Genomic DNA, 25,630 nt, shown 5'->3' with positions numbered 1-25,630 from the left:
TTCACCATAAATTGCGCGAAAATTAAAGCATTCTATTTTATTTCCTGTTGATATCGTTATTCACCATGTAGCCTCATGTCGTCTAGTGTCGACCACTATTCGGTGCAACTTTCTGTCCGTAATATGAGCTTTGTCACGTAATAGCAATGCCACCTGAGTTTGTACTGCTTTTGGTGAAACGAAAAAAAAATATAGAAAAGTTTGACTTCGTCATAAAGGTGCTCAAAATTTTGATCATGCCTAAATGGTAAGTGTGCCTGTGAGTGAAATTTTTAGGCAACGTTACTTGGTTATGTATGCATTTTTGCACTTAATCTTTGCTTCCCGCTTGCTTCCACAGGAGACTGCGGTCCCGGTTTCTTACGGGTTCGGGAAGACTCTGAATGCAGTGAGTAAAAGGTGCCTTCTTTCCACCCTGTAGAAGGAGGAACTGTTGCCTTCAGTGCGCATGCAGTGCCCCGCCCGCAGAAAGAATGCACTGCGCTTTCTTTCATTTCGTTCTATTTTCTATGTACGTGTACTGCTCGGAAACGGCAGAGTAATTTTGATCCGGGATTCAAGTGACGAGCCAAGCATTATTCCTAATTGTTAGGCGAGCCTTTCTGCAAAACCGTTTGTGCCACAATAAGGTTCAAGGTTTATTTTCAGTCGGGTACATGGCTGAGGCTTGCACACGTGGCTGCAGCCAACGAGCATTACTTAGGCAAAGTGTGGAGCGGGAAACAGGACACCACAGTGGGTGACCGAAAGAACAGCGGGTTCTGGTTACTCCTAGCTGCCGTTCCACATTAGTCTGCTGGATTCGTGTCGAAGAGCGAGCAGTCCTGAGTGCACTGTCGAGCAGCGGCTGTCCGTCGTGTACATTCCTTCTAGACAAGCGGATCGATGGCCACCCTCCTCCGACGTCGTCCCCCTCTGGCCAGGAGAAGCGTGTCACGCACGCACGCCGTAAGGGCGCTTCCGTCATGTGGCCCCGAGTCCGCCGTGCACAATTGCTTCTAAACTAGAGCTTTGTGACGTCATCGGTAGGCAAAATAACGCTCCGATTCCGCCTATCGACGGCTCTGTCTCTGCAATGCTTGCTACTGCAGCCGAGTCCCAAAGTGCGGCAGTGTCCCTGGTATACAGCAGGCGCGCCTCAACGTTCCCTGGAGCATGAGAGTGCACCCTAGCACAAGGATGCTGATGAGTAGCACGAGGTCATTGATAGTTTTCACGGAGACAGGCGAGGTAGTCTAGGGTGCCGACTGTTGCCTGGCCGGGCCCCGGCACCCGTCCCTGTCCACTTCTGCTGTTTCCTCCTGTCCAGCCGAGAAGCCCGTTGTGCTCTAAGCGGTGCGGGCCGGGCGCTATTATTGTTCTTTCCTTTTTACACGCCCACCCTCCAGCCGAGAACCTGGCGTACCGGCGCGAGACGTGGGTGAACGACCGGCGCTACGCGTTCGCCCAGTGGACCGACGGCCACTCGTCGTTCGCCGTGGACGGGGACGCCGGGGCTTCGCAGCCGCCCCGCAGCTGCGCCATCCTGGACAACTACTTCGTCGACCAGCCCGTGTGGATGGTGGACCTGGCCAAGAGGCAGCGGGTCAGGGGCCTCGTCGTGCTCGGCTGGCAGCCCAGGCACCAGCAGCACGGTGAGCCACGCAATTAGGTGGCGGAGAAGTAGCCTCGGTACGATACGCGGGTCCCGACGAATGAAGGTTGAGGTCGTTGCCAGCACGAGGAGCCTTGCGATTGCATGCGTCGAGAAGCAGCTATTGGAAAGGCGTCTTTATTCACAGCGCTCGGTCTGTACGCATCATCGTAGCACGGAGTGAGCCAGCGGTCTTTCGACTGCGGGCCAATGCAGTTACGCCTGTCGGTGTCTGGGAGAAGAAACGTTGGCAGGGGCTTCGATATACTTTCTTCCTCCGTCCCTTCCGAGAGAGGACAGACAAGTGCACTGCACCTGAGTGAATGAATCATTGAATCACATGTGTCACTCGCTGAAAGAATTAATTTGGTTGCGGGCTTTGTCCATCTGCTGTGGCCGATTTTCAAAGGGGCTGTTGGTGGTACTCCGTGGTTATGGTATCTTTTTGTCGTACTGTAAATTTGGTTTTCTGTACCCTCTCTTATACATCTTGGCCCCAGCCATGACCGACGCCATGCGCGAATGAGTAATATCCTAAACGAAAGCAGTAGCCTGTCTCTTCCTGCCTTACTTTTATTTCACAAGCTTCCAAATCAGAAAAATAAATGAATGAGACTGAAATTAAATGATAGAAACGGGTTTAGCCGCGACATTTTGTGTCATTTTCTCTTTGATATGTCGTAACGTGGCACTCCATCGTGTCCCTCGGAGTCACAAGGCACTCCTCAGCAGTATGGAAATTTTGGACGGGTTGCTATTGACCATACATGTTGTGTGTGCAAGAGAGCGTCCTCATTGCTTCTTGCGCACAACATGCAGAATATTCTTGTTTGCTCGATTTCGTTATTTGCGAGCTATAACACTTAAATGAGGAATTTTCATACCAATGCGAGCTTTATATTAGATATGCCATTTTCTTTTCTTTCACCTATTGTATGCAAGAGCGGTGTTTATATACAGGAACAGATATGTAGAAACTATCTGGTAATTAACGCTGAACCGGTATCAGTCTTATCTTACGTTTTGTTCGTTTTTCAGTCACAGTGACAAAAAAAAAATAAAAGCTACGGATCTCTGCCCAGGTCTTCGTAACTGACTGGAAATTCGTTCTGGTCTTGGGCTCTAACTTGAGTGGGGCTTAATTCAGCCCCCCCCCCCCCCCCCCCCCCCCCCGCAGCACAGGTAATCGACCCCGTATTGGGAACGTACTGGCAAAGACCGGCCCCACAAAGGACACCTGGGTGGCGCCACCCGTTTCCAACGCTCTGCGATTAAACGAGTAACGGAACACACGTTTCTGGGCATCTGGTTTCAGGAAGAACTGTTTTGGAATAAGCACATTTTTTATCGATGTAGTGAACTCTCTGGGAATACAGGTATCATATACAGAATAACACATCTCATTCCACTATGGATAAAAAAAAAACAGCTGTACAACACCCTTGTTTTCTCAAAACTTTGTTACGGGTCATTGGTGTGGGGCACTACAAGTAAATCCAATTACAGTAAGTTATTAATCTTGCAAAAACGCGTTCTGCGCGTATTATCAAATTATCAAGGCCCTTATGCAAACCTGAGAACAGGTCCACTTTTTCAACAATATCCCATGTTACGCGCCGACCAGATTTACGATATGAGCCGCCGCGGTGGCTCAGCGGTTATGGTGCTCGGCTGCTGACCCAAAAGACGCGGGTTCGATCCCGGCCGCGGCGGCTAGAATTTCTTTGGAGGAGAAATTCTAGAGGCCCGTGTACTGTGCGATGTCAGTGCACGTTAAAGAACCCCAGGTGGTCGAAATTTCCGGAGCCCTCCACTACGGCGTCTCTCATAGCCTTAGTCGCTTTGGGACGTTAAACCCTATAAACCACAACCAGATTTACGACATGAAATTTCTTCAAGTCATACACATCGAAAAAACATACGCACAGCAGGATTGTAGAAATGATTGTGGATATAATTTCAGACACGCCAAACGACTCATGCCTTAAATAAGAACGAATTATGGAAAACAGCTCTCTGCTTTCCAATCAGTAGATATACTTAATAAAATTGCGGAAATTGTTAACTATGCCTGTTCTAAGCTGATGTTCAAAAAACATGTTAAAGAAATATTTCTGAATGGAAATATATGCTTCCATGATTAGAATCTGTTGTGTCCCCTTATTGCTTTTGTGTGTGTGCGCCCCCGCACCCTCCTCCTAACGACCACTCGCATCCTCCTCCTAACGACCACTCGCATCCTCCTCCTAACGACCACTTGCCCTTCGTCGCACGCTGTCGCCAGATGCCCCCCCACGGTGCGCCCCCGCACCCTCCTCCTGTTTTGGGAAGCCACTCCCTCCCGTGGACGCTTCTCCGCTCCCCCCTTTCTTCGGGCGGCCAGTTCGGCTCCTGCCTCGGTCGACGCTGGTCGCACCCTCATCGGCTTTAAATAAACGAAGTCTTAAAGTACCGTGTGCGTCTTTCGCTGCATTCAACACAGCGACCGGACACGACAGTGGCGACGAGAAAGTGGATTCGACCCGCGCTACGCAACGCTATTGACAAGCCATGGCTACGCGAGGGTTTCCCAATCAGATACCAGAGTTCAACGGCTCATCGTGGTCATCGTGGGTTGGACGCCTTCAGTTCTACTTTGAAGCTAACAACATCACAGACCCAGCCTTGAAGAGGGCCAACCTGCTGACGCTGTGCGGGGAGCAGACCTACGATACTGTCTGCGCCCTTATTCAGCCAAGCACACCAGCGGCAGTGTCTTACGACGACATCGTAAAAGCGCTGCAAAAGCACTACGACCCAAGGCCATCCGAGGTCTACAGCCGGGCTCGCTTCCAACGACGAGATCAACTGGGAGGAGAAACTGTGAGCGCCTACGTAGCCGCGCTCAAGAAGCTCGCTGCCGACTGCAATTTTGGAACGCTGTCGACAACAGCTACCGGGCAGGAGGACCCACTCGCATCCTCCTCCTAACGACCACTCGCATCCTCCTCCTAACGACCACTTGCCCTTCGTCGCACGCTGTCGCCAGATGCCCCCCCCACGGTGCGCCCCCGCACCCTCCTCCTGTTTTGGGAAGCCACTCCCTCCCGTGGACGCTTCTCCGCTCCCCCCTTTCTTCGGGCGGCCAGTTCGGCTCCTGCCTCGGTCGACGCTGGTCGCACCCTCATCGGCTTTAAATAAACGAAGTCTTAAAGTACCGTGTGCGTCTTTCGCTGCATTCAACACAGCGACCGGACACGACAGTGGCGACGAGGATGGGATTCGACCCGCGCTACGCAACGCTATTGACAAGCCATGGCTACGCGAGGGTTTCCCAATCAGATACCAGAGTTCAACGGCTCATCGTGGTCATCGTGGGTTGGACGCCTTCAGTTCTACTTTGAAGCTAACAACATCACAGACCCAGCCTTGAAGAGGGCCAACCTGCTGACGCTGTGCGGGGAGCAGACCTACGATACTGTCTGCGCCCTTATTCAGCCAAGCACACCAGCGGCAGTGTCTTACGACGACATCGTAAAAGCGCTGCAAAAGCACTACGACCCAAGGCCATCCGAGGTCTACAGCCGGGCTCGCTTCCAACGACGAGATCAACTGGGAGGAGAAACTGTGAGCGCCTACGTAGCCGCGCTCAAGAAGCTCGCTGCCGACTGCAATTTTGGAACGCTGTCGACAACAGCTACCGGGCAGGAGGGAGACGCAGCTTCTTCTGCTAACACCACCATGCTTCCCTTGGACGTGATGTTACGCGACAGATTTGTGTGCGGACTGAGTGACGAGTCACTGCAGCAGCGCCTGTTCGCTGAGAAGGACCTCACATTCAGCAAAGCTTACGACATCGCCGTTCGAGCGGAGAGCGCCGGTCACCAGCAGAGAGGGATTCGCCGGAACACCGAGCCGGTACACCAGACAAGCAACCAGGTGCGCAAGCCTTCTGTTGTTGTAAAATCGGTCAAAAAGGCACAACGCTGCTGGCGGTGTGACGACCAACACAACCCCCAGGGATGTCGATTCCAGTCAGCCACGTGTAATTTTTGCCACAAGCGAGGGCATATCGAAAGAGCATGCATTACGAAACGGAGACTTGCCAAGATAAAGTCACCTTCCCAGCCTAATCACAGCGTCAACGCCTCAGAGAATACGCCGCTATCTGATCTCCATGGAACAACATCAGCAACACCATCTGTGTTGTACGACCTGAACACCATGAATCTAGGCACGCGACCGAAGATTTTTACAGAAGTAAGCGTACATCACCAGCTGATTAAGTTCGAGGTGGACTCCGGCGCAGCCTGTACTCTGATCAGTGAGGACACGTTCCGAACTTCATTGCCATCTGACGCACCCGCCCTGCAACAAGACGACACGCACCTGCGAACGTGGTCAGGACAGAATCTGCCACTATTGGGCTCTGCCAACGTGCAGGTTAACTACAACGGCCAGACCCATACGCTACCTCTGCTTGTTGTGAAGGGCACAGGATCAAGCCTGCTAGGGAGAAACTGGTTTTCTCCACTAGGCGTGATGATATGCGGCATACACCAGACGCCGAGCCAGAACATGGTTGAGCAACTGCAAGAGAAATACGAAAGAGTATTCTCGGAAGAGATTCCAGGAAACGAAGGGCCCCCGGTCACACTGGAGTTGTTGGACAACGCGCAACCCAAATTTCTGAAGGCCAGGCCGGTGCCGTTTGCTCTCCGAGATTCAGTTGAAAAAGAGTTGGACAAACTGGAGCAGCAAGGTGTCATCGAGCCGACGCAGCATTCAGAATGGGCCACACCACTTGTCGTAGTTCGCAAGAAGAACGGAACCATACGCCTCTGCGGAGACTACCGGAGCACCGTCAATCTTGCGACTAAAGCGTCCTCTTACCCGCTACCGACACCTGAAGAAGTATTCAGTGTACTGCGTGGCGCAAGAGTCTTCAGCACAGTGGACCTCACCCAGGCGTATCAGCAGCTGAAGGTGAGCGAGTCAACTGCTGAATTATTGGCAATTAACACACTGAAAGGCTTGTACAAAGTCAAGCGACTGCCTTTTGGCGTAGCTGCAGCCCCGGCCATATTTCAAAAATTCATGGAGACAGTGCTTCAGGGCATCCCAGGAGTTTGTGTCTACCTTGACGATGTCATCATCAGTGGCACTTCCACTGAAGAGCATGCAGTGCGCCTAGAGCTCGTTCTCGAAAGGCTAGCAAACGCTAATTTGTGCATAAGCAAATCGAAGTGCTGTTTTGCGGTGCCAGAGGTGCAATTTCTGGGACACCGAATTGATGCGGAAGGCATTCACCCTACCGAGGACAAAGTGCGAGCGATCACAGAAGCACGAGCTCCAACAAACAAGCAGGAGCTACAGGCTTTTCTCGGACTCTTGACGTTCTACGACCGGTTCTTGGAACAAAGAGCTACCGTGGCCAACGACTTATACCAACTCCTTCGGAAAGATGTGACATGGACATGGTCGCCACGCCATCAGCAGTCATTCGATGCCCTGAAAGACCTGATTCGAAGATGTACAGTCCTCCGCCACTACGACGAAAGGAAGCCTCTGCTTTTGGCTTGCGACGCATCACCGTACGGAGTCGGCGCAGTTCTATCGCAAACTGACGAGCAAGGAAGGGAAGCTCCCATCGCCTTCGCCTCACGTACGTTGTCGCAAGCAGAACGCAACTACGCGCAACTTGACAAAGAAGGGCTAGCCATCGTCTACGCGGCGACACATTTTCACCAGTACTTAGGAGGGTAGCTGTGTAGGCCAGTTGGTGAGACATGAAGGCGCTAGAGACCGCAGCGGACACGGGACATAGAAAGAAGACAACACAGGGCGGTACTTGCAACTAAAATTTTATTTGAAACTTCATGGCTTTATAAAGACAGAGGCACGTGTGATCTTACAATCAGGTAAAAAAGATGAATGAAAAGCAACAGATAGCAAAACCTAACTGACAAAAATGCACAGGAAAGATATGCGCGTCACAATGTACAGAAATCAGACTTTAAAACGTTATGCAAAGCTCATCATGCGAGTCACAATCTACATAAATCAGAAGTGTTAAAAACCGTCGACCGCATGTGGAAGCAGAAAAACCACAAGACAAAGGAAGAAAAAGAACGTTAAAAGGAAGCCACCCAACCTGTTACCTGTCAAGGAAACCCAGTTCTTTTTGGAGAATGGAAACCGAAGGCGAACTAACGCATTCATCCGGTTGCGAGCGCAAGATGGCAATGGCCTCCACAATCTCTCTCTCGAGCTGCCCCTTCCTTCTTCCAACAATCTGGGTCTGGCTGAACTGAGGGCAACAACCCCGACACTTCTATGTCCCGTGTTCTATGTCCCGTGTCCGCTGCGGTCTCTAGCGCCTTCATGTTTCACCAGTACATTGCCGGCCGGAAGGTGACCTTTATAACCGATCACCGACCGCTATTGGGCATTCTGGGACCACAAAGGCCTATGCCACCAACTTTGTCTCCGCGAATGACACGTTGGTGCATCAAACTCTCAGCGTACGACTACGCTCTGGTCTACCGCAATGGGAGTAAACATCAAAACGCCGATGCGCTAAGCCGTCTGCCACTAGACGCAACTGTTGACGAACCATTTCCACCAGGAGACGTTCTGATGTTCGAAGCACTGCCAGAACCTCCGCTTACAGCAGGCACAGTTGCAGCATCTACGCAGAAGTGCGCAGCTCTCCGGATAGTTTACACAGCTGTTCAACAAGGCAACGTGCATAAACTCAAAGGGGACAACTTCGACGCTTACCGCATGCGAGCTACAGAGTTGAGCACCCATCGCGGCTGCATCATATTTGGGTCCCGAGTTGTGATGCCGAGAGAACTACGCGCACAAGCTATGTCTCTCATCCACGCCGGACATCGGGGCATCGTTGCAATGAAAAAGTGTGCCAGAAGCTACATGTGGTGGCCTGGCATTGACAACGACATCGAAACAGTGGTGCGAGAATGCAAGCCTTGCCAGAGCAGCCGGAGCGCCCCGCCGAAAGCTCCTGTCCCAGAATGGGAAAAGCCAGACACACCATGGCACACACTGCACATTGATTTTGCAGGACCAATTGAGGGCTGAACTTTCCTTGTGGTCGTAGATGCCTACACAAAGTGGCTTGAGATAAGGCAAATGGGACAGACGACTTCGGCAGCAGTCATTGACAACCTCCGATCACTATTTGCAACGTTCGGCCTGCCGCGCAAGGTAGTGTCGGACAACGGAACACCGTTTGTGTCTGCGGAGATCCTCAAGTTTTATCGCGACAACGGGATCTCATCAGTTACATCGGCCCCCTACCACCCAGCGACAAACGGACAAGCCGAGCGCTACGTAGCCGAGCTAAAACGCGCCCTTGAAAGAGATCAGACAGGCTCGCTGCAGCGCCGCCTTGCGCGCTTTCTCTTCAAGCAGCACACGACGGTTCAGAGCACAACAGGCGAGACCCCCTCGAAAATGATGTTCGAGCGTGAAATGCGAACCCAGCTCACAGCCATCCTCCCCGAGCCAAAGGCAGAGACGTTCCGGGAAGAAAAAGCAATTCCGCGCTGCGGCACGCTTAATGAGGGGCAGCGCGTCCTCGCCCGACAGTTTCTGAAAAAGCCACGCTGGGAGGAAGCTACAATTGTCAGACGCATAGGCCTGCGCTCTTGGCTCGTCAACATACATGGCACAGTAGCACGCCGACATCTCAACCAGCTGCGTAGATTTACGACGCCGTCTGAGAGCTGTCCGCCAGCGGAGAGAGCACGTGCACCATCTTCCCACATAGCCTGGCACCTCTTCCCGGAAGAAGAGACTTCGCCCAGGACAGACCTAGGAGACACAGCGAACAACAGCCAGCCTACAAGTGTTTCTCCCCCGAGCGCACAAAGCCAGCGCGCCTCCACGCGTGAGCGCCGACCCCCTGCACGATACCAGGCAACTTTCTAAGGGGGAAGGAAGTGTTGTGTCCCCTTATTGCTTTTGTGTGTGTGCGCCCCCGCACCCTCCTCCTAACGACCACTCGCATCCTCCTCCTAACGACCACTCGCATCCTCCTCCTAACGACCACTTGCCCTTCGTCGCACGCTGTCGCCAGATGCCCCCCCACGGTGCGCCCCCGCACCCTCCTCCTGTTTTGGGAAGCCACTCCCTCCCGTGGACGCTTCTCCGCTCCCCCCTTTCTTCGGGCGGCCAGTTCGGCTCCTGCCTCGGTCGACGCTGGTCGCACCCTCATCGGCTTTAAATAAACGAAGTCTTAAAGTACCGTGTGCGTCTTTCGCTGCATTCAACACAGCGACCGGACACGACAGAATCATATTTTTTAAATATTTTTATATTTTTTAATCTTGATGTAATTACGTTATTTAGTTGGTGCAATCGCTCTCGTAGGACTAGACCTCCCACCTTCTTGCGAAGTTTGTTTCTTAGTGTTTGATCTCCTTGTTTCATTCCGCTTTACCGACTGACAATTATTTTCTTTGTTTTCTTTTAGCACAGGTATGCTAACTGATTTGCATATACTAAGAGGACACATCCTCAATTTTAGCGCTATCCGCTTATTCTGTATAAGATTTCTTCTTTGTATAGATGATTACTCATTGCGTAAGAGTGCTACCTCAGTGCATTTTTTGTACAATTGGTTGTTTAACTTTTATTGTAATCATTATGTATTTTTCTGTGTTTGCTGTCGATTCTGTACACGAGGGGGCTGGGACCTCCGTCAGGCACCCAGATGCCTTCAGTCCCAGCCACTCCTCGTGCCTCAGTGGTAAAGATCCTGAAATGCTGGGCCGATTGCCCGTGCTGCCGGGCACGTGTCCTCTCCCGGGTAAACTTCTGGCCCTTCGTAAGGAAAGCATGAAGTAGTAATGTCGACGACGGGCATGCAGGCATCATCAGTGCGAACGACGGAAATGGTGGCCAAGGTGCAGCTGCGCTCAGTGCGGAAGACCGCAAAGAGACGAGCTGCCGCGCTTTTCCTCATTGCGCACAACCACGCAATGAAGAGCCGATTCGACGCGCGCAGGGCCGTGACCCGTGATGACGCAATCTAGCTTCGCGTGCTCCTCTATGTTTATTTGGGCTCTCCACTACCGCGCCCTCTTTTTTCGAAGAATTCCTCGAATGACAGTGTTGTTCCTGCACCGCGTGGATTTCACGAGTCATTACTGGTTTTCCTCGCCGCCGTCTCTTTACAGACGCGTTGCCGTGGAAACCAAGGCTCATAGGCTTATAGCAGGCGCAAGACTGCCAAAAGGGCCCTCGTACTGAAATCTGGAGGTTACCTGATTTTTACGATTCAGACGAACTGCCCAGGGCTACTTAAAACATGGATACGAAGGAGATAGAAATAAACTTGAAGAACGCCGCCAGTAACCGGATGTTCAGCCAAAGGCTGGGGCACTATTAGAAAACTCCGAATCAAATTGTGTGCTGATATGACTTGGGCCCTTCTCACGAAAGGCGCTGTGATACACTCGTACACTCGCACTCTCATGACCACTCCCCCCATATCGGACTTCTTACTGCGTCCTTTCCGAAACCTGCCATACTAACTGCAAGAAGCAGAAGGAAAAAATAGTGTATAGATATTCCCTTTTGGTAATAAAATTTCAGCTGCAAGACTAGTCTGTGCCTTGCCGCATCTTTCTGTGTCCGTGTGTTTGATTACCATGTGGTTATCCTAACTGGTGGGAAACCGTAATCGCAGTAACAACAACAAACCACTCCCTTCCGTGGGCAAAAGGGCAGCGGCAGCCGTAGGCGACCACCGCTGGCGCACACGTACGCTCCCTCTTGTAGAGCGGACATTCGTGAAAACGTAGGGCACACTCACTAGGGCGTCCATTCCCCCGATTACGTGGATGACGCTCTCATAGATTCAGCAGGTGAAAATGGTTGTTTCCCAATTCCTACATACTACGCTGAATTACAGCCAATGACTGAGGAACAAGGTCGAAATAACCGCCCCCTCCGGCGGCTCTGTAACCACTCCGTCGCTGGTATATGGCGAGACGCTGCAGTGGCGCTGGGTAGTTTGGCAGGGTTAAAGCCGTGTTCGAGGTGAGCCGCTCTCACTGCAGCACCCTGTTGACCTTCGCAGAGCGCAGCAAGGTGTACCAGGAGATGTCCAACCTGGACAAGCTGACGGCGTACGTGGTGGACCGGCCCCGGCTCGAGGAGATCCCCAACGCGTACAAGTGCGCCTCCGTGTCCCGGCTGCACGGGGCCCTGTCCCGGCGGCGGCTCCACTTCGAGTGCCCCGACGACATGCAGGGCCGCTACGTCTACATCAGGGCCAGCGGCGTGCACAACCGCAAGGGGCGGCTCTTCGCGGCCGTCCTGTGCGAGGTCATGGTCTACTGACGCGCCACAGCAGGTGCGGCACAGTCTGCTTGGCCCATCACGAACGCTCAGAATTTCGCCCCAACCCATAGCAATTTCCTCGCAAAACCGGAACAGACAGCCTCATTACTAAACCTGCCCGACTCTTCCTCGGTGGCCTAGTCTCTATGGCGTTCGGGCGGTGATTCCAAGGACGCGGGATGGCATCACTACCGTGGCAGTCGCACTTCGACGCTGCATATATAACTGTGTTACGAGGAAGGGAACATCAGCGAAAAAAAAAAAAAAGCTAAAACGCTTGTATGTTGTGCGATGCGATTGCACGTTAATGAGGCCCAGACGGCAGAAATTAATCCAGAGCCCTCCGCTGCGACGTCTATCAAAGCACATGTGTCGCTCTGGGAAGCTAAGCCCTACATTTCAAACCATATACTATCCTCCTGCTGTACCCCATCCTGTCCCAACTGGCCTCTTCCATGCGTAATTCTAGAACACTGTCGTTTCCCCTGCTGTGTTCAGTTCAGTTCGTTACATGGGGGGGGGGGGGGGGGGGAGTAATTATTTAACAAAATGGTCAGCTAAAGGTTGTAAATCCCAAGATGGTCAGGCGGCAGCAACGAAGTTCCGGTCTGTGGTGGCTCATAACAAAAGGAGGCACAGTGAAGGCTCGCAGCTGGAAATGGGTGGCTGCCCTGTCCGCTTGCTTGATCCCTCTCCGGTATGCCGGTATGTCCGGTATGGCGTCCCGTTTACTACGGTTGTGTTACTGATGTCCCTCTTCAGATGACGTTTTCGGGCGGAATTAACTTGAAAAGTAAGGCAATTTGCTTTCTTTAGTCGCATGGCTTCCACACTTTTCATACCAAATTAGTTTCTGCCACTTGACACTGGCCTTGCTGGTTCAGGTTGGTGTTCTGTCGTTTGGCGCCACTCGGCTCCGCTGTTCACGCGCCAGGCGGGGCCTCTGGAAAGATGCGTTGCTGCGAGTGACGCTGCCGCTGCGGACTTTTTAAGTGCACCTTTTTGCTGTCTTCGTCGTGAATCCGGCGTACGGTTCATGTCTGCTTTCGTTCCTGATTCATGTCTCATTTTGCGCGCAACGAATTCCTTCTTTTTACCTCTCATCTGAACTCTACGCCACGTCGCGGGCAATTTCACCTCATCTCGTTCAGGACGCAACAGCAATAAAAACACTCCGCGCGTTCTCGCGAATGTAACGCTATGGGCTTTGAGGCGAGTCATAGGATCGGCAAAAACGGAACACATTCAGCTGACGCGTGCAGCCTGCATGCCGCGCACCCGCAGCGGCCAGGTGCGAAGCGGCGCATGCACGGCCAGTCCAGTGTGCATCTCCGCTCTGCTAAAGCTCATTATAATGCCGATCACAGCCGCGGTATAGAGTGCGAAAGCTTTGGGAATCTTCTTTCATTCTCTCCAGTAGGAGCGCGATCCCACTGCTCGGATGGTTTGCGTGAGTAAATTTGGGGACTGTTACCGCCGTACACATGCGCGTTCTGGCCAGGGTTATTTGCGCATGCGCTGTTGGCTGGTGGGAGCGGCGGCATGCGGCAGCGCTTTGCTAAGTCCTGGCCGCCCGCGAATCCGTCACATCTCCCCGCACGCCGTACCTGTCGCTGTGGCCGCAGACGCGTGACTCTGCCAGCGAGCGCTCGGCCGTGGCCGCGCTATTCACTGCCTGCGGTGGGTCCGACACGCACGTCTGCCCGTGCTGTTCGCAGAAAGCGCGGTCGTTGTGCGGAGCGCCATGTAAGCTGTTCTGAGCCCCTACTTGTTCCTTTCCATTCGCTCAGTTCTCTTTCGCTTATGCAAGTGCATGCTAGGGCGAACTGCATTACTTGGCCGTATGCTGGAAAGAACTCAGCGATAACATTTACCCGCGCATAACAAACTTACGAAGGCATTCGGAATCGCCATGATGAAGGTTTCATCTTGGGTATCGTCGGAGGAACCACAATTCTGGGCAACTTGACTGTTTCCAGTCGTCTTTTGGCAATCTAGCTTAGCTTTGTATCATCTCGGGGTAGTTTTTTGGCGCAGTTTTTTTACCCTATACTGCGAGCCTTCATTGGCTGTCCTTTTCAGCTTGTTCTGCAACCCAGTTCTCTGTTGCAGCGAAAGAAAGAACTGCGAATTGAAGGATTTATTGCTTTTAACTGTGGTTGGTCCGCGCTCTCCTGTTTCCAGGGGACACTATCGCCCTCTTGTCAGGTGATAGTTTAGAGGCACAACGCCGCAAGCGAACACTGAGGTCGAACTTGGCCTGTATCGGTAGGGTGCGGTGTTCCAATCCCACAGAGACCGCCCTTTTTATAAGCCTCAACACCGATTTTTTCACGCGGATCCCAGAGGCCAGGCTCATCATCATCATCATCCAGCCAGACTGCGTCCACTGCAGGGCAAAGGCCTCTCCCATGTCTCTCCAATTAACCCTGTCCTTTGCTAGTTGCGTCCACCGTATTTCTTAATCTAATCCGCCCACCAAACTTTCTTCCGCCCCGTACTATACGTGCTTTCTCTTGGAATCCACTCCGTTACCCTTAAAGGGTCCCTGAAAGGGTGTTGGACATTGCCTACAATACGCTTGCATTATGTAGAGTACAGGCCACCGAGTGTTTATGCCGCGTACTGGACCTCAAAAGCGAACCGATCATTTACGATACAATTTTAAAAATTCGCGCTCCCAGGCCTCCCGGCGACCTGCAGTGCCGAGCTATGGTGGCTAGAAGCCGAGCTTTCGCGCGAATCCGCCGCGCTCTTTACATGACCAGCGAAGGGCTGCCATTGGTTCGCCGTGACGTCACGCAGCTCCCGCGGCCGCAAGCTCCGCCTCTCTCTCTCTCTCCCCCCCCTCCTCCTCCCGCGCTCGTCGGCAGCCGGCGCAGGGACCGAGTGGGTGGGGCCGTCGAAGACGCCGACATGTCAGCGTGCAAAAGGTGACGACAGGAGAGAGAAAGGCGCGAAGACGCGTAAATTAAAATTTTGACGGGAGATAACTCAGCTTCGACAAAACGCATTTATAAAATTCTTGCTGGAGGATATTTGTGAAACGGCGTCCTTTAACATCGTAGGCGTACCGCAACTTTATTGGGAGCCCCTTCATCATCATCATCCAGCCAGACTGCGTCCACTGCAGGGCAAAGGCCTCTCCCATGTCTCTCCAATTAACCCTGTCCTTTGCCAGTTGCGGCCACCGCATTGCCGCAAACTTCTTAACCCTTTGGGCCCTGGCGGTGACAACTGACACCACAACACAAATATTCCACTAAAGCCTCAGTAGCAGAAAAAAAAATGTTATTAATTTTTTTTACAATATTTCCTTAGGGATCCCTGTTGCTATTGGCATCGCTGTTCACATACTTCCATTGACCTGTGCGGTCTAAGGAAGAACAAGTAGCAGCATTGGAGGCATGGAGTGAAGAAGCCAAGGTGTAGCAAATTTGTGGATTTGTATCTCACTAACCATTTCTTCTTCTGTGCTCTAATTTTTATATGCTGTGTGAAAGGCCTATCCAAGCTCATATCCCCGTCGTAAATATTATTGAATCCGTAGACGCTGCGTTTCAACACATTATTTACATGTGCGATTTTGACACCATCAGGGCTCAGCGGTTGCCAGCGGTTACCATTGAATGATGATATAGGTGATCTTTTTAGAAGAGAATCTGGTAGTATTTTTGCGGATGCACTTATACTAATGGCCTTTTTGGACTGCTGACATGAATGTTCATCGTAAAAAATTGACGAACGATTAAATTATATTTCTCACGAACTGGAAAAAAAAAAATTTCGCTATCATACATGGTGAATATTCGGATCGAGCCTGGAAATGACCATGCGGATGTCGGCGAATAGCAACTGGACCAAAGGAATAGTGAGAATAAATGCACGCCTGACCTTGCGCTTTTATTCCTTTTTTTACCGCTCTCCTCTTTCTGTGAGCATCGACTCTGAGTTGCAAGAAGCGACGGGGGTATTCGCAGTGCAACTCGCGCACCGCCGCTCGTACAGAACGAACGGCGCACCCTCGACGCTCGGATCAATGCAGCGTGTTTGGCTGTGTTTTCTTGGGAAAGCGTATTTGGTGTGCTGATAAACAGTTTCCGCCTTCTCCCCGGCCGAGATATATCACAGACTCATAAGCCTATGGATTAGAGGGAATTTCTTGTCAGCTGAAGAGAACAGCATTTGCTCAAGACACAGACACGACGAGATTATCTTCCAGTTTATGAATTCTTCAATAGCAAACAGCCGGTCTGAAAACAAGCGCAAGCGAGATGCGCTGCCGGGCGCAAGCCTAGAACTTAGATTTGCCGACCTTCGCGCTAGGCGTTACGGATGCGCTTCTTGAAGCTCGATAGAGCAGCGCGTTACAGATTCGAGGAAAGCTTTTACCTTGTCCACAGTCGCCTTCCAGGAAGGCTACGCAAGTTTTTTTACATCTGTGTTGTTGATGTGACGTACACAAGCTGGAACACAAGCCTGTCAGCGACAAGAACGTAGAGGCGATGTGAAACGCGAGGTAAACAGGAGCGAGTGGCGACTTTAGGGGCAACTGCAAGATCCATCTATCCCTTACACAGTAAATAAAGGCTTTTTTAGAGGTCTCCACACTTCAAAATAACAAGTTTTTTCGTTCATTTCTTTCTTTTCGGTAGGGGTTACCAAAACGATCATTTTCGCATTTTACACCCATTGAGCCCTGATGTCCGATTTTGACACCATACCTCTAAATCAGTTAATACTCGCACCACAAAGGGTTAACGTTACACCTATCATTTTTCTTTCCATATATAGCTCGCTGCGTTGTCCTTAACTTAAGCTGAACCCTTTTTGTTAGCCTCCACGTTTCTGCCCCATAGGTGAGTACCGACAAGGTACAGCTGTTGTATACTTTTCTCTTGAGGGATATTGGTAAACTGCCGTTTATGATCTGAGAGAACCTGCCATATGCGCCCCACCCCATTCTTATTCTTCTAGTTATTTCCCTCGCATGAGCCGGATCAGCTGTCACTACTTGCCCTAAATAATTCTCTTACTACTTCCAGCACCTCGCTACCAATTGCGAACTGCTGTTCTCTTGCTAGACTGTTGAATATTACTTCGGTTTTCTGCATGTTAATTTTTAGCCCCACCGTTCTTCTCTGCCTCTCTAACTCATTGATCTCGCTTTGCAGAGCCCCCTTTAAGGACCAGCGCTTATCTTGCCTTCGCATTACATACCTTGCCCAAGCCCATTCATTCCCCTTGATTTCGACTAGTATGCCATTAACCCGCGCTTGTTCCCTCACCCACTCCAGGCTACATCTCTTCAAAACCCATCCTTTTAGCTGAGGACGCCACGTGTTTGAATCTAGTGGCGCGAAAACTACAAACCCAATTTTCTCATCCAAAGATGCGTATTGCGTTGCCGGACTAACGTCAGCTTACCAAAAGGAGCCAGGCAGTCAACATTGACTGTGAACGCTAATCGGATGCAGTTGTCCACAGTCGGAAACGAGTGTAAAATGATTGGCATCTTCTTGTAGATCGTTCCCTTTCGTGAAAATGACGAGCGCATGGATTGCGGTTCAGGCAGAAATTTATATTGTAACTTTCCAGAAGGATCGAGGCCGGAGTTGGTGGCTCTGCACTGTGTTCTAATTTTTCCGCTCTTCCTAGCTCCTCTGGTATACGCTGCCTGGCGTGGTTGTACCGACTCCTATGAATAGGAATGAGAACAATGCATAGCTTACGCGCAGGTAACTTTTTTGGAAGAAACTTTCGGCGCCTTAATTTGTTTTCTCTTGGAACTGTTCGCCGTTTCTTGCACCATCTCACGTGATATTCTCAATAGCCAGACTGCCTCTAAGCTGTCAGTAGCGGCTACCAGCCAGAATGTGATTGATATTGCCAGTCTTATTCTATACATGTATATTTTATAACCACCGTAATGTTTTATGCTATACTTTTAAGGCAACCTATGCATCTTACTTAATGCCACGCTCATTGTTACCTAGGCAGAGGACAGTTGTCGTCGCGTCTGTAATGACAAGGTTTGCCGACTGCTACGGAAAGCGACATTTCCATAAAGAAAAATTACATTGTAAGTTGTTCTGTCGTGCTTTCTAGCCGCACGGCCGTGTATACGTTTATATCGGCAAAGAGCTGTCAATAGCTGCAAAGAAATAATTGTCGATAAAAGTCAATATCTTTAATTCAAAGTCTCGATATATAGTGTGCGTGTGAAGCTACGGGAACATTGCTTAGGTTCTATGCACAAGAACTAAAGCCACCTGTTTCACTCTGTTGCAGCTTCCCAGCGAAGTGCTTAAACACCCAAGCCCCGCGCAGCACAGCCTGCCGCAAGAACCCTCGCCTATGACAGAGACGTTTGTCGAATCCTGTGCTGCTGACACCAGGGCTGCCACGGTGAAAAACGGGCTGTCATATTCTGTTAAGTGACGTGCGGCTGTTACTATCTTAACTTTCAGCATTTGTTAAGACTTCTGAAACAAGCAAAATGTCATAAAAAATCATATTGTGTCTGTTTAAGTTGCATTATCATGCTCCTCTCACCTCCCTAATATCGATGTCCTTGCGAACATGCTTTTTTGCCATTTCTTCCATATCCTGGCCAGAAATTGTAGTTAGTGTAAGCACCTTGCACATGCCTAATTTTGTAAAAAAAAAAGGGGGGGGGGGGGGGGGCTGTTACCCATGTTTTATCGGTGTAAGAACACAGCTTGTGCATAAAAGTAACTTCTTAAGCCCCAACCATTTTTCTGGTTTATTCTTTAAGGAAATGCTTATCAGTGGATTTTCAGAAAAGCACTGTTTGTGAAGTTGAACACATATACAGAAGTAAATAGACTGGGGCGTTGCTCCTGTAAGCAGGCAGCATTATTAAGGGCTTGGCGACATTATCACTGCAATGTGTAATGATATCAGGGGTTCAACTTACCGCGTCATGCATTCACCGATGAGCGCAAATCAAAGAGTTTCACTGTGCGTTTTCTGTCGTTTGTTTGCTCGTCTTTGACCAAGCTCACAATATTGTTATCGTGTGTTACGCATGCGCCCACGGAGTCGCGCTCACAGAATTGCGTCGCTCGAACTGCCTGTTGCAATTACTTGTTAATGCAGTACTGTTGGCACTGACAACGCTTCTGGTAAATATTGGTAGCGTCTGCTGTTGCAGTCGAAGGAAACTGATCGAGATTACCGTGATCACATTTTCCTAGGAGGAACCGTTAGATGACGCAGAAAGCAGGGTCGGTAAATATGACGATTCCTCCCCGAATCGATTCCATTTTCTGAATTTCCCGCCCTTCGCCACTGCCTGAAGCGACAACCACGCCCTAAGCGTCAGCCAATAACGAAGGGTGAACGTGGGGAGTGACCTCGCTTCAGCCAATAGTGTGAAGGGAGGGAAATGCAAAAATGGCATCGAATCCGATGCGAAATCATTTTATTGTACCCTCCTAGCAGGAGAGACCGGCTTTAGACATTTTATAAAAGGATTCCAAGAAACTACGCCGACGTTGTTGTCCTTATTGGCATTTCTCTGTTATAAGAAGTGTTTGCTGACTGTTTTAACCGAGGAAAAAAAGAAAAATGTGTGTTACTATGCATCAGTACAACCGTGTTATCGTCACATTGCGTCGTACACTTGCATTTATGTGCAGCCAAGCGTAAAGGGCAAGAAAGATTCGTTTTATTGACTTTGTCGTTGATGCAACGCCACTGAGGCCAGCTGCGTTATGTACAAACGCTGTGTATTACTGCCACCTTGAAATGCCATTAAAGTATCCTGTAGCCAGTTGAAAGAAGAGCATGTGAGCTTTTTCCTTGCTAACGTTCAAGTGTGATGGCGAATGTATTATTTGCCGCAGTAGCGGATGCACTGCTTGACGTCTCACGAGGCAGCCAACTTGAGCAGCGGCGATCTGCCTCCGGTCGTAGTTGTCGGTGCAGTGATGATCACAGAGAGAGGATTGGTGGATGCGGTTGTGCCAATCGCGGAGAGTAGGAAATTTTGTTGCGGAAAGAGTAATGGTTATGTCCTATGTGCCTATACGCGCTTTCAAGACAGCTTTTCGTCGTTAAAGGCTGGAGGGGCAACTGAAAAATTTTATCTATTTTGAAACGCCGATCCTGTTGTAGCCGAGAGCGATGGGGCAGAGTCAGAGTGACGAGCAACGTAGACGCTTTATTGGCACGCCTGTGCAGAGCCGAGAATGCCGGACGCCCGCGGAAGGCAGCTCTTATGTAGCGCCGCGGCGCGCTATCAATGCGATGTCACACGCGCTTCGCATGGCACCACAGATCCAAACAGGTGTCCCTGTGCAGGGAGAAATTTCTACGGAGTGTTTCGAAACTGCTACTGCAAGGAGCCCTGCTGAGATATAAGCCCCGCGTTGGATTATCGCCAACTTTCGCTAAGCACGCTGCTTGGGCTTGCTATGCCCGCATTTCAAACTTTCACTGCGGGCATTCCGCGTGAAAAAAAAAATAAAAAAAAACGGTTAGGAGCACCTACGATTGGCGCAGTCAATCTGACTATGGTAAACTTGCCGCTGGTGCGAATACGGTCGAGTGGAAGCATTTGCATGCACCACTTTTTGCGGTGGAAAATACGTCTTTTTTATCCGACTGGTGGTTACTCTGCGAATATGCCATGCGAATATTCTCCATTTATCACGTCAACGTTCGTTATTTCCCGGCATGCACCGTGGCCTCAATAGCTGTTATTAATTAACGCGATAGCGTTAAACGCCTCGTTGTCCATAAAATATCCGGCGTCGGGGTTGTCGGCGTTGAGAGCGAAAAGTCACGGGCATGATTCTGAGAGGTGGTGCCCAGGGAGCAACCTGGGAGGCAGGTGGGCCGCCTACATCACGTGACCTTGAGGCGTCATCACAACCTGCAGATGAACTGCCAAGCACAAACAATGAGTTAGGCAGAGCAGAGCGGTGTGTCTAAACATTAACTTATGCAGAAAACTAAAGTAATGTTCAACAGCCTTGGAAGGGAAACGCAGTTTACGATGGGTGCGATTGGCAGAATCTGTAGGGCCACCGCAGTGCGAGACGGGCAAGCTAACCACTCCGCCACACCGGGTCGATAGTTTGGGAGGAGCAAAGGCGCGTCTAGTGAATACAGTGTTGTCTTAAAAGGGTGCTTTAGAGATATGTACTGTGGTGTATATTAGTAATCATGAGCATTTAAATTACAGAAGTCGCAGTTAAGAGAGTAGCAAAGTACGTTGCCGCTACTTTTCCTCTGCTTGGCGCGCCATCAGGCGGAGCACACTAAAACCTCCTCCTCGCAATGTACAGTACGGTCATCTGTTAAAGGGAGCATGCGATCGCGTGGACTCCGCGCTTCGCGAAACGCCGCTACCGATAACTTCTGGGAATTGTCGGCACAAGGCGCATGCGCAGTAAGCATGACGGCTCGTCATTCCGCGCATGAGCCTGCTGCCGCCTATTCTCGCCGCATCTAGGCGGCACGGCTTTGTGAAGCGCGGAGGGCGCGCGATCGCATGTTCCCTTTAACAATGGACCGTACTGGACGCCACTGGCCCAACAGATAGTGCGCGACGGCAGCGCCTCCCGCTCTTCTCGTTCGGGCGCAGTGGGGCCGTGGAGGCGCAGGAATCACGCGGTGAGCGGCGAACAACGCACCACACATTGCGTTCACCACGAAGCTTGCGGCTTGCTGCTCGTTCGTTCGGCGCGGAAGCTATGCTGGCGTTCGTGGCATCGGGTTTGTCGAGAGCGGTGTGCCGACGAACTACGACTGCAACTTGAGTTTAGGTGAGAAAGAAAAGGAATAAGAAGAGGAAAAAGGAGGAGAAGGTGCTATCGCGTCTACTCTTATGGCGAAGCTTAAGCGTCCTCCTGGTTCTTTTAGCAACGGAGACAAGAGCAATGAAAATGTGGTCAAAGCCACAGTCTGCAAGCGGGCCAGACCAACGTCTATAAACGTTGGGCCAGACGGCATGCTCGATGAGACGGGCGGGTCTGAAAAGAGATCTTGATATCACTTCATCGTAAGCATTCCGCCCTGTGCCGTGCAAGGATGAAGAAAAGGCGACACGTCATGGGAAAAGCGACGAGCACTGTCTGCTCATGAAAGATGCAGCAGTGAACTGCATCTTCACGGCTTCGGGTCCGCACGTGTGGAACGGCTCTAAGACGATTGGAACAAACCACCGTTGAGTCAGCCGCAAGGCTTATTTGGAAAGCCTGGGGGTTATGTGTAAAAGAAGCTTAGGCACTTTCGTCGGTAAAGCCAGCGGCAGAGATAATCTTAGAGAAGCTCCTACCACCGTCGCTAGAGGGCGTGCAGCGGCGCGCAGTTTCGCGGTTAGAAACGCGACAGCTCGCCTCGGAGGCGGTCGTTTTGCCTTTTACGCTGTTTTTCTCCTCACTGGTGGCGGTGCTCGAGTCATCTTCGCCATTCCCCAGAGGCGTCTGGAAATCGTTATGCCCATGACCGACCGACGAGCCCCGAGGGAATTATCTCCGAGCCAGGCCTTCGGCATCCAAGGTATAGGAGCTGGGCTGTAGCCCCACGGCGTGGGCGACCTGTGTCCATGAAACCGACTCTTGGCTACCAGCCAAAGTTCGCTATTTTCTCCCATAAGCATTAGAAAACAGCGGGTCACTAAGACGCAGGGCGTAGAGGTTTCATGGACCGTCGCCGTCGGGTTTTCTTCGGTGACGGAAGCGCGGCGGGCTGTATGATTTGCGGTGCGCAGTAAATTTAGGCTTAGCTGACACTAGGTAGGGATAAGGTAGAGTTGATTCAGCGAGGAAATGTCATGTGTGTGCCACTTTCCTCGCTGTCTCAGGAAGTTTTAGCTCATAGAGCCCGCTGCCGTTCGCGTCATGGAAGAGTAAGAGTCACCCGTTCCGAACGCCGCTGCGGCTCGGCCACAATGTCGTGTCAAGGAATGCCCGGGCGCGCAAGTGCTCTTGAGCGACATGTGGTTTGTGGCCGCATACGGTGCTCGGAAATTCTCGCCACCCTCTTCCTGCAACACTGAAGAACGGACGCTGCCTGCGGTCTGCGGCACATCGTGTTTCTGCTGCAGCCAAGGTCAGTGGATACCTTTCATTACATTCCATAGCTCCGCCTTGGCCATCGTCCGTCTCTGTCTGTGCTTCTACTTCCATGAGGACCTGCCTACCCGGTGAGCACCCCACTTCCAAGTTTCTTTGCAAGTCACCTTTTTTCTTTTCAGATGCGCGCGCTCCGCCTCGCACGCGTGCGTACACAGAGAAAGGCCGTGCGGTGTGGCGTTTCGATCTGGAACCTGGCCCGTTGTGACAGCTGCGCATCGCTCCATTCTTTCCATGCTTCCTGCCTCTTGTGCTCTGCCCGCTGCTACTCCTGCCGTCACAAGTCCTGCAGCCACCGGGTTCGTGCACATCGGACGCTTCCAGAGTGCGTGCTTACGCGCAAGTTCCCCTTTCGCTTGCACAGGTATTAATGCTGTCCAGTCCTCCAGGCGGTCAGCACGGAAGAATGCGACCTGTATTCCGAGGCGACATGCGTGGGCCAGACGTCACAGCCATGCGTCGTACACGATATTGTCTGCCTGCTGATCCCCGAGTGTTGGTGGGACGCCTCCCGACTAAGGACCCGAATTTTTTACGCTTGAGTGTTTCTGCTATAGCTCCGCTTCTGTCTTCGCAGATGCATGAACTTCGGTTGTGCCATGCTCGGCACATCACTCGAACGTCCTCTTGGTCACCGCACAAGGCTTTCGGTTCAGCGTACTTCTTCCCAACTAGCCTCTGACCCAGGCCTGAAGTCGTACCAGATGCCTACCCGTTGCAGTGCTCTCAAGCCAAAATCCATGTGCCGTCCCACAGGCGCCTGCGACTTCAGGTGCGCTGACCTGTTGGCACCAACAGATGACTTAAATCCCAAAAATAAAAGTATACACCGTTGCACCCGTCCGTTGTTTCCTGTCGCCAATCCTGTGCCCGCTGGCGTCATCTGGTTTGAGCACGTTTTGGCTGACGCAACTGTCGCGCTTGCAGTTCCATTAATAATGCCGCAGTAACCGAACTCTTCCCGTACCATGGACACAATGGGAATTTCTTGTAGGTTCTTTCAGTGCGAATTGCATTAGAGGAGCGATGGCAAGCAAAATTAGGAGGACGCTTCAGCTTCACCGCCTTCTCCTCCTGTTTCCTTTTCTTTCTCACTTCTCACCTAAACTCAAGTTGCAGTCGTAGTTCGTCGGCACACCGTTCTCGACAAACCCGATGCCACGAACGCCAGCATAGCTTCCGCGCCGAACGAACGGGCAGCAAGCCGCAAGCTTCGTGGTGAACGCGCCTTGGATGTGTGACGCGTTGTTCGCCGCTGATTCCTGCGTCCCCGCAAGGCCCCGCTGCGCCCGAACGAGAAGAGCGGGAGGCGCTGCCGTCGCGCGCTATATCTGTTGGGGTAGTGCCGTACATTGCGAGGAGGAGGCTTTAGTGGGCGCCTTGTGGATGGTTTAGTCTTGTGGGTACCTACCACCGCCGGACGAGGCTGTGGCGAAACTCCCATAGATGAAGAAGGTGACTGCCGCTCAGGTGTCTGCCGCCCACAGCGCCGTGAGGCATTACAGTGGGGGGAAGACAGCTCAAACACAGTCGAAAAAGCAGGAAATGCAGATAAAAAGAAAATAGGCAAGCAACTGAATTTACAATCAAACAAGCATACAGGCAACACTTTCACAATAATTGAAGAAACAAGTGCTTAGTTACAATGCATATTTCTCAGTGAGGAAAAAAAAAGAAACATCAGTGGAGGTAACGGTAGCAAGATCATGTGGGAGTTTATTCCATTCGCGAGTTGTTTGGGGGAAGAAGGACATCTTGAAGAAGTTCGTTTTACACCTGATCTCTTTAATTTTAAAGACATGATCACGACGCGGGGAGACATAATCGGGATGTCGCAGATAACGCTCCCTGTTAATACCAGTTTTACTGTGAAAGACACTGTGGAGGAATATTAGCCTTAGAAGTTTCCTTCGCTGCCGGAGTGATTGCCATGCAAGGTTATTCTTTGCAGCGGAGACGCTAAAATTTCTGGAAAAGTTTGCATTCACACGTCGCATAGCCAAGTTCTGCATCCTTTCAGTCTTGTGAATATGCATACCTGGTGCCAAATGTCCCAGACTGGTCTAATGTTAGTTTTATACAGGAGCTCTTTGGAATTAAACGGGGAATTCTTCGCATTTCTGCGAAGAAAACCCAGAACTCTGGAAGCCTTGCTTGTAATACAATCTATATGGTGACGCCAGGATAAATTTGCAGTAAATACCAAGATATTTATCTTTGAAAACTTTTGACAATGTTTCCGCGCAATTTACCCGGTTTAACCAGAGCTAAACCAGTGCCAATTTTTTTTTTTTTCAGCATTTCAGCGTTAGAACATATGGTCAAAGTTTTTGATTCCGTCTATTTGAAAGCTGTTCAAAGTTTAGCGCCACTTATGGGAAGTGCGCTCAGTTGGTAATAGAAGAGAGAAACATTAACGGAATACTGCTTCGCAGCAGCCAGGGACGACAAGCCAAGGAGATATTTCGCCCTCCCCCGCTGGGACGCCTGGCTGTCCACACCGGAGAATTGCTTCTGAGGAAGCGACAGTAGCCTA

General features: G+C 51.1%; 1 protein-coding gene and 1 long non-coding RNA gene across 5 annotated transcripts in view; both read left to right on the top strand.

Moving 5' to 3' along the window:
- Nucleotides 1–20,168, top strand: part of LOC149365232 (lactadherin-like) — a 194,220-nt gene extending 174,052 nt beyond the window's left edge. For 3 of the 4 annotated variants that reach the window (XM_089541163.1, XM_089541156.1, XM_089541169.1), the window contains exons 10-13: nt 341–388; nt 1,389–1,634; nt 11,724–11,999; nt 18,278–20,167. In XM_089541163.1, the coding sequence (XP_089397289.1) occupies nt 341–388; nt 1,389–1,634; nt 11,724–11,986 (557 nt within the window). In that variant the 3' untranslated portion in view covers nt 11,987–11,999; nt 18,278–20,167. Of the gene's footprint in view, nt 1–340; nt 389–1,388; nt 1,635–11,723; nt 12,000–18,277 lie in introns of all 4 variants that reach the window. The other variant, XM_089541175.1, reaches the window with a different exon arrangement.
- A 2,142-nt stretch (nt 20,169–22,310) lies between these two features.
- LOC149365231 (uncharacterized) lies at nt 22,311–23,603 on the top strand. The gene is made up of 3 exons (XR_016290359.1): nt 22,311–23,071; nt 23,217–23,393; nt 23,459–23,603. It is a non-coding gene; the product is annotated as an uncharacterized LOC149365231 (long non-coding RNA).
- Nucleotides 23,604–25,630: the final 2,027 nt, after the last annotated feature.

Source organism: Amblyomma mixtum, chromosome 1 (genome assembly GCF_055824585.1).
Source record: "Amblyomma mixtum isolate Tamu chromosome 1, ASM5582458v1, whole genome shotgun sequence".
Lineage (NCBI taxonomy): Eukaryota > Metazoa > Arthropoda > Arachnida > Ixodida > Ixodidae > Amblyomma > Amblyomma mixtum.
Note: the sequence above shows the minus strand (reverse complement) of the source record. Positions and strands in the feature narration are given on the sequence as shown.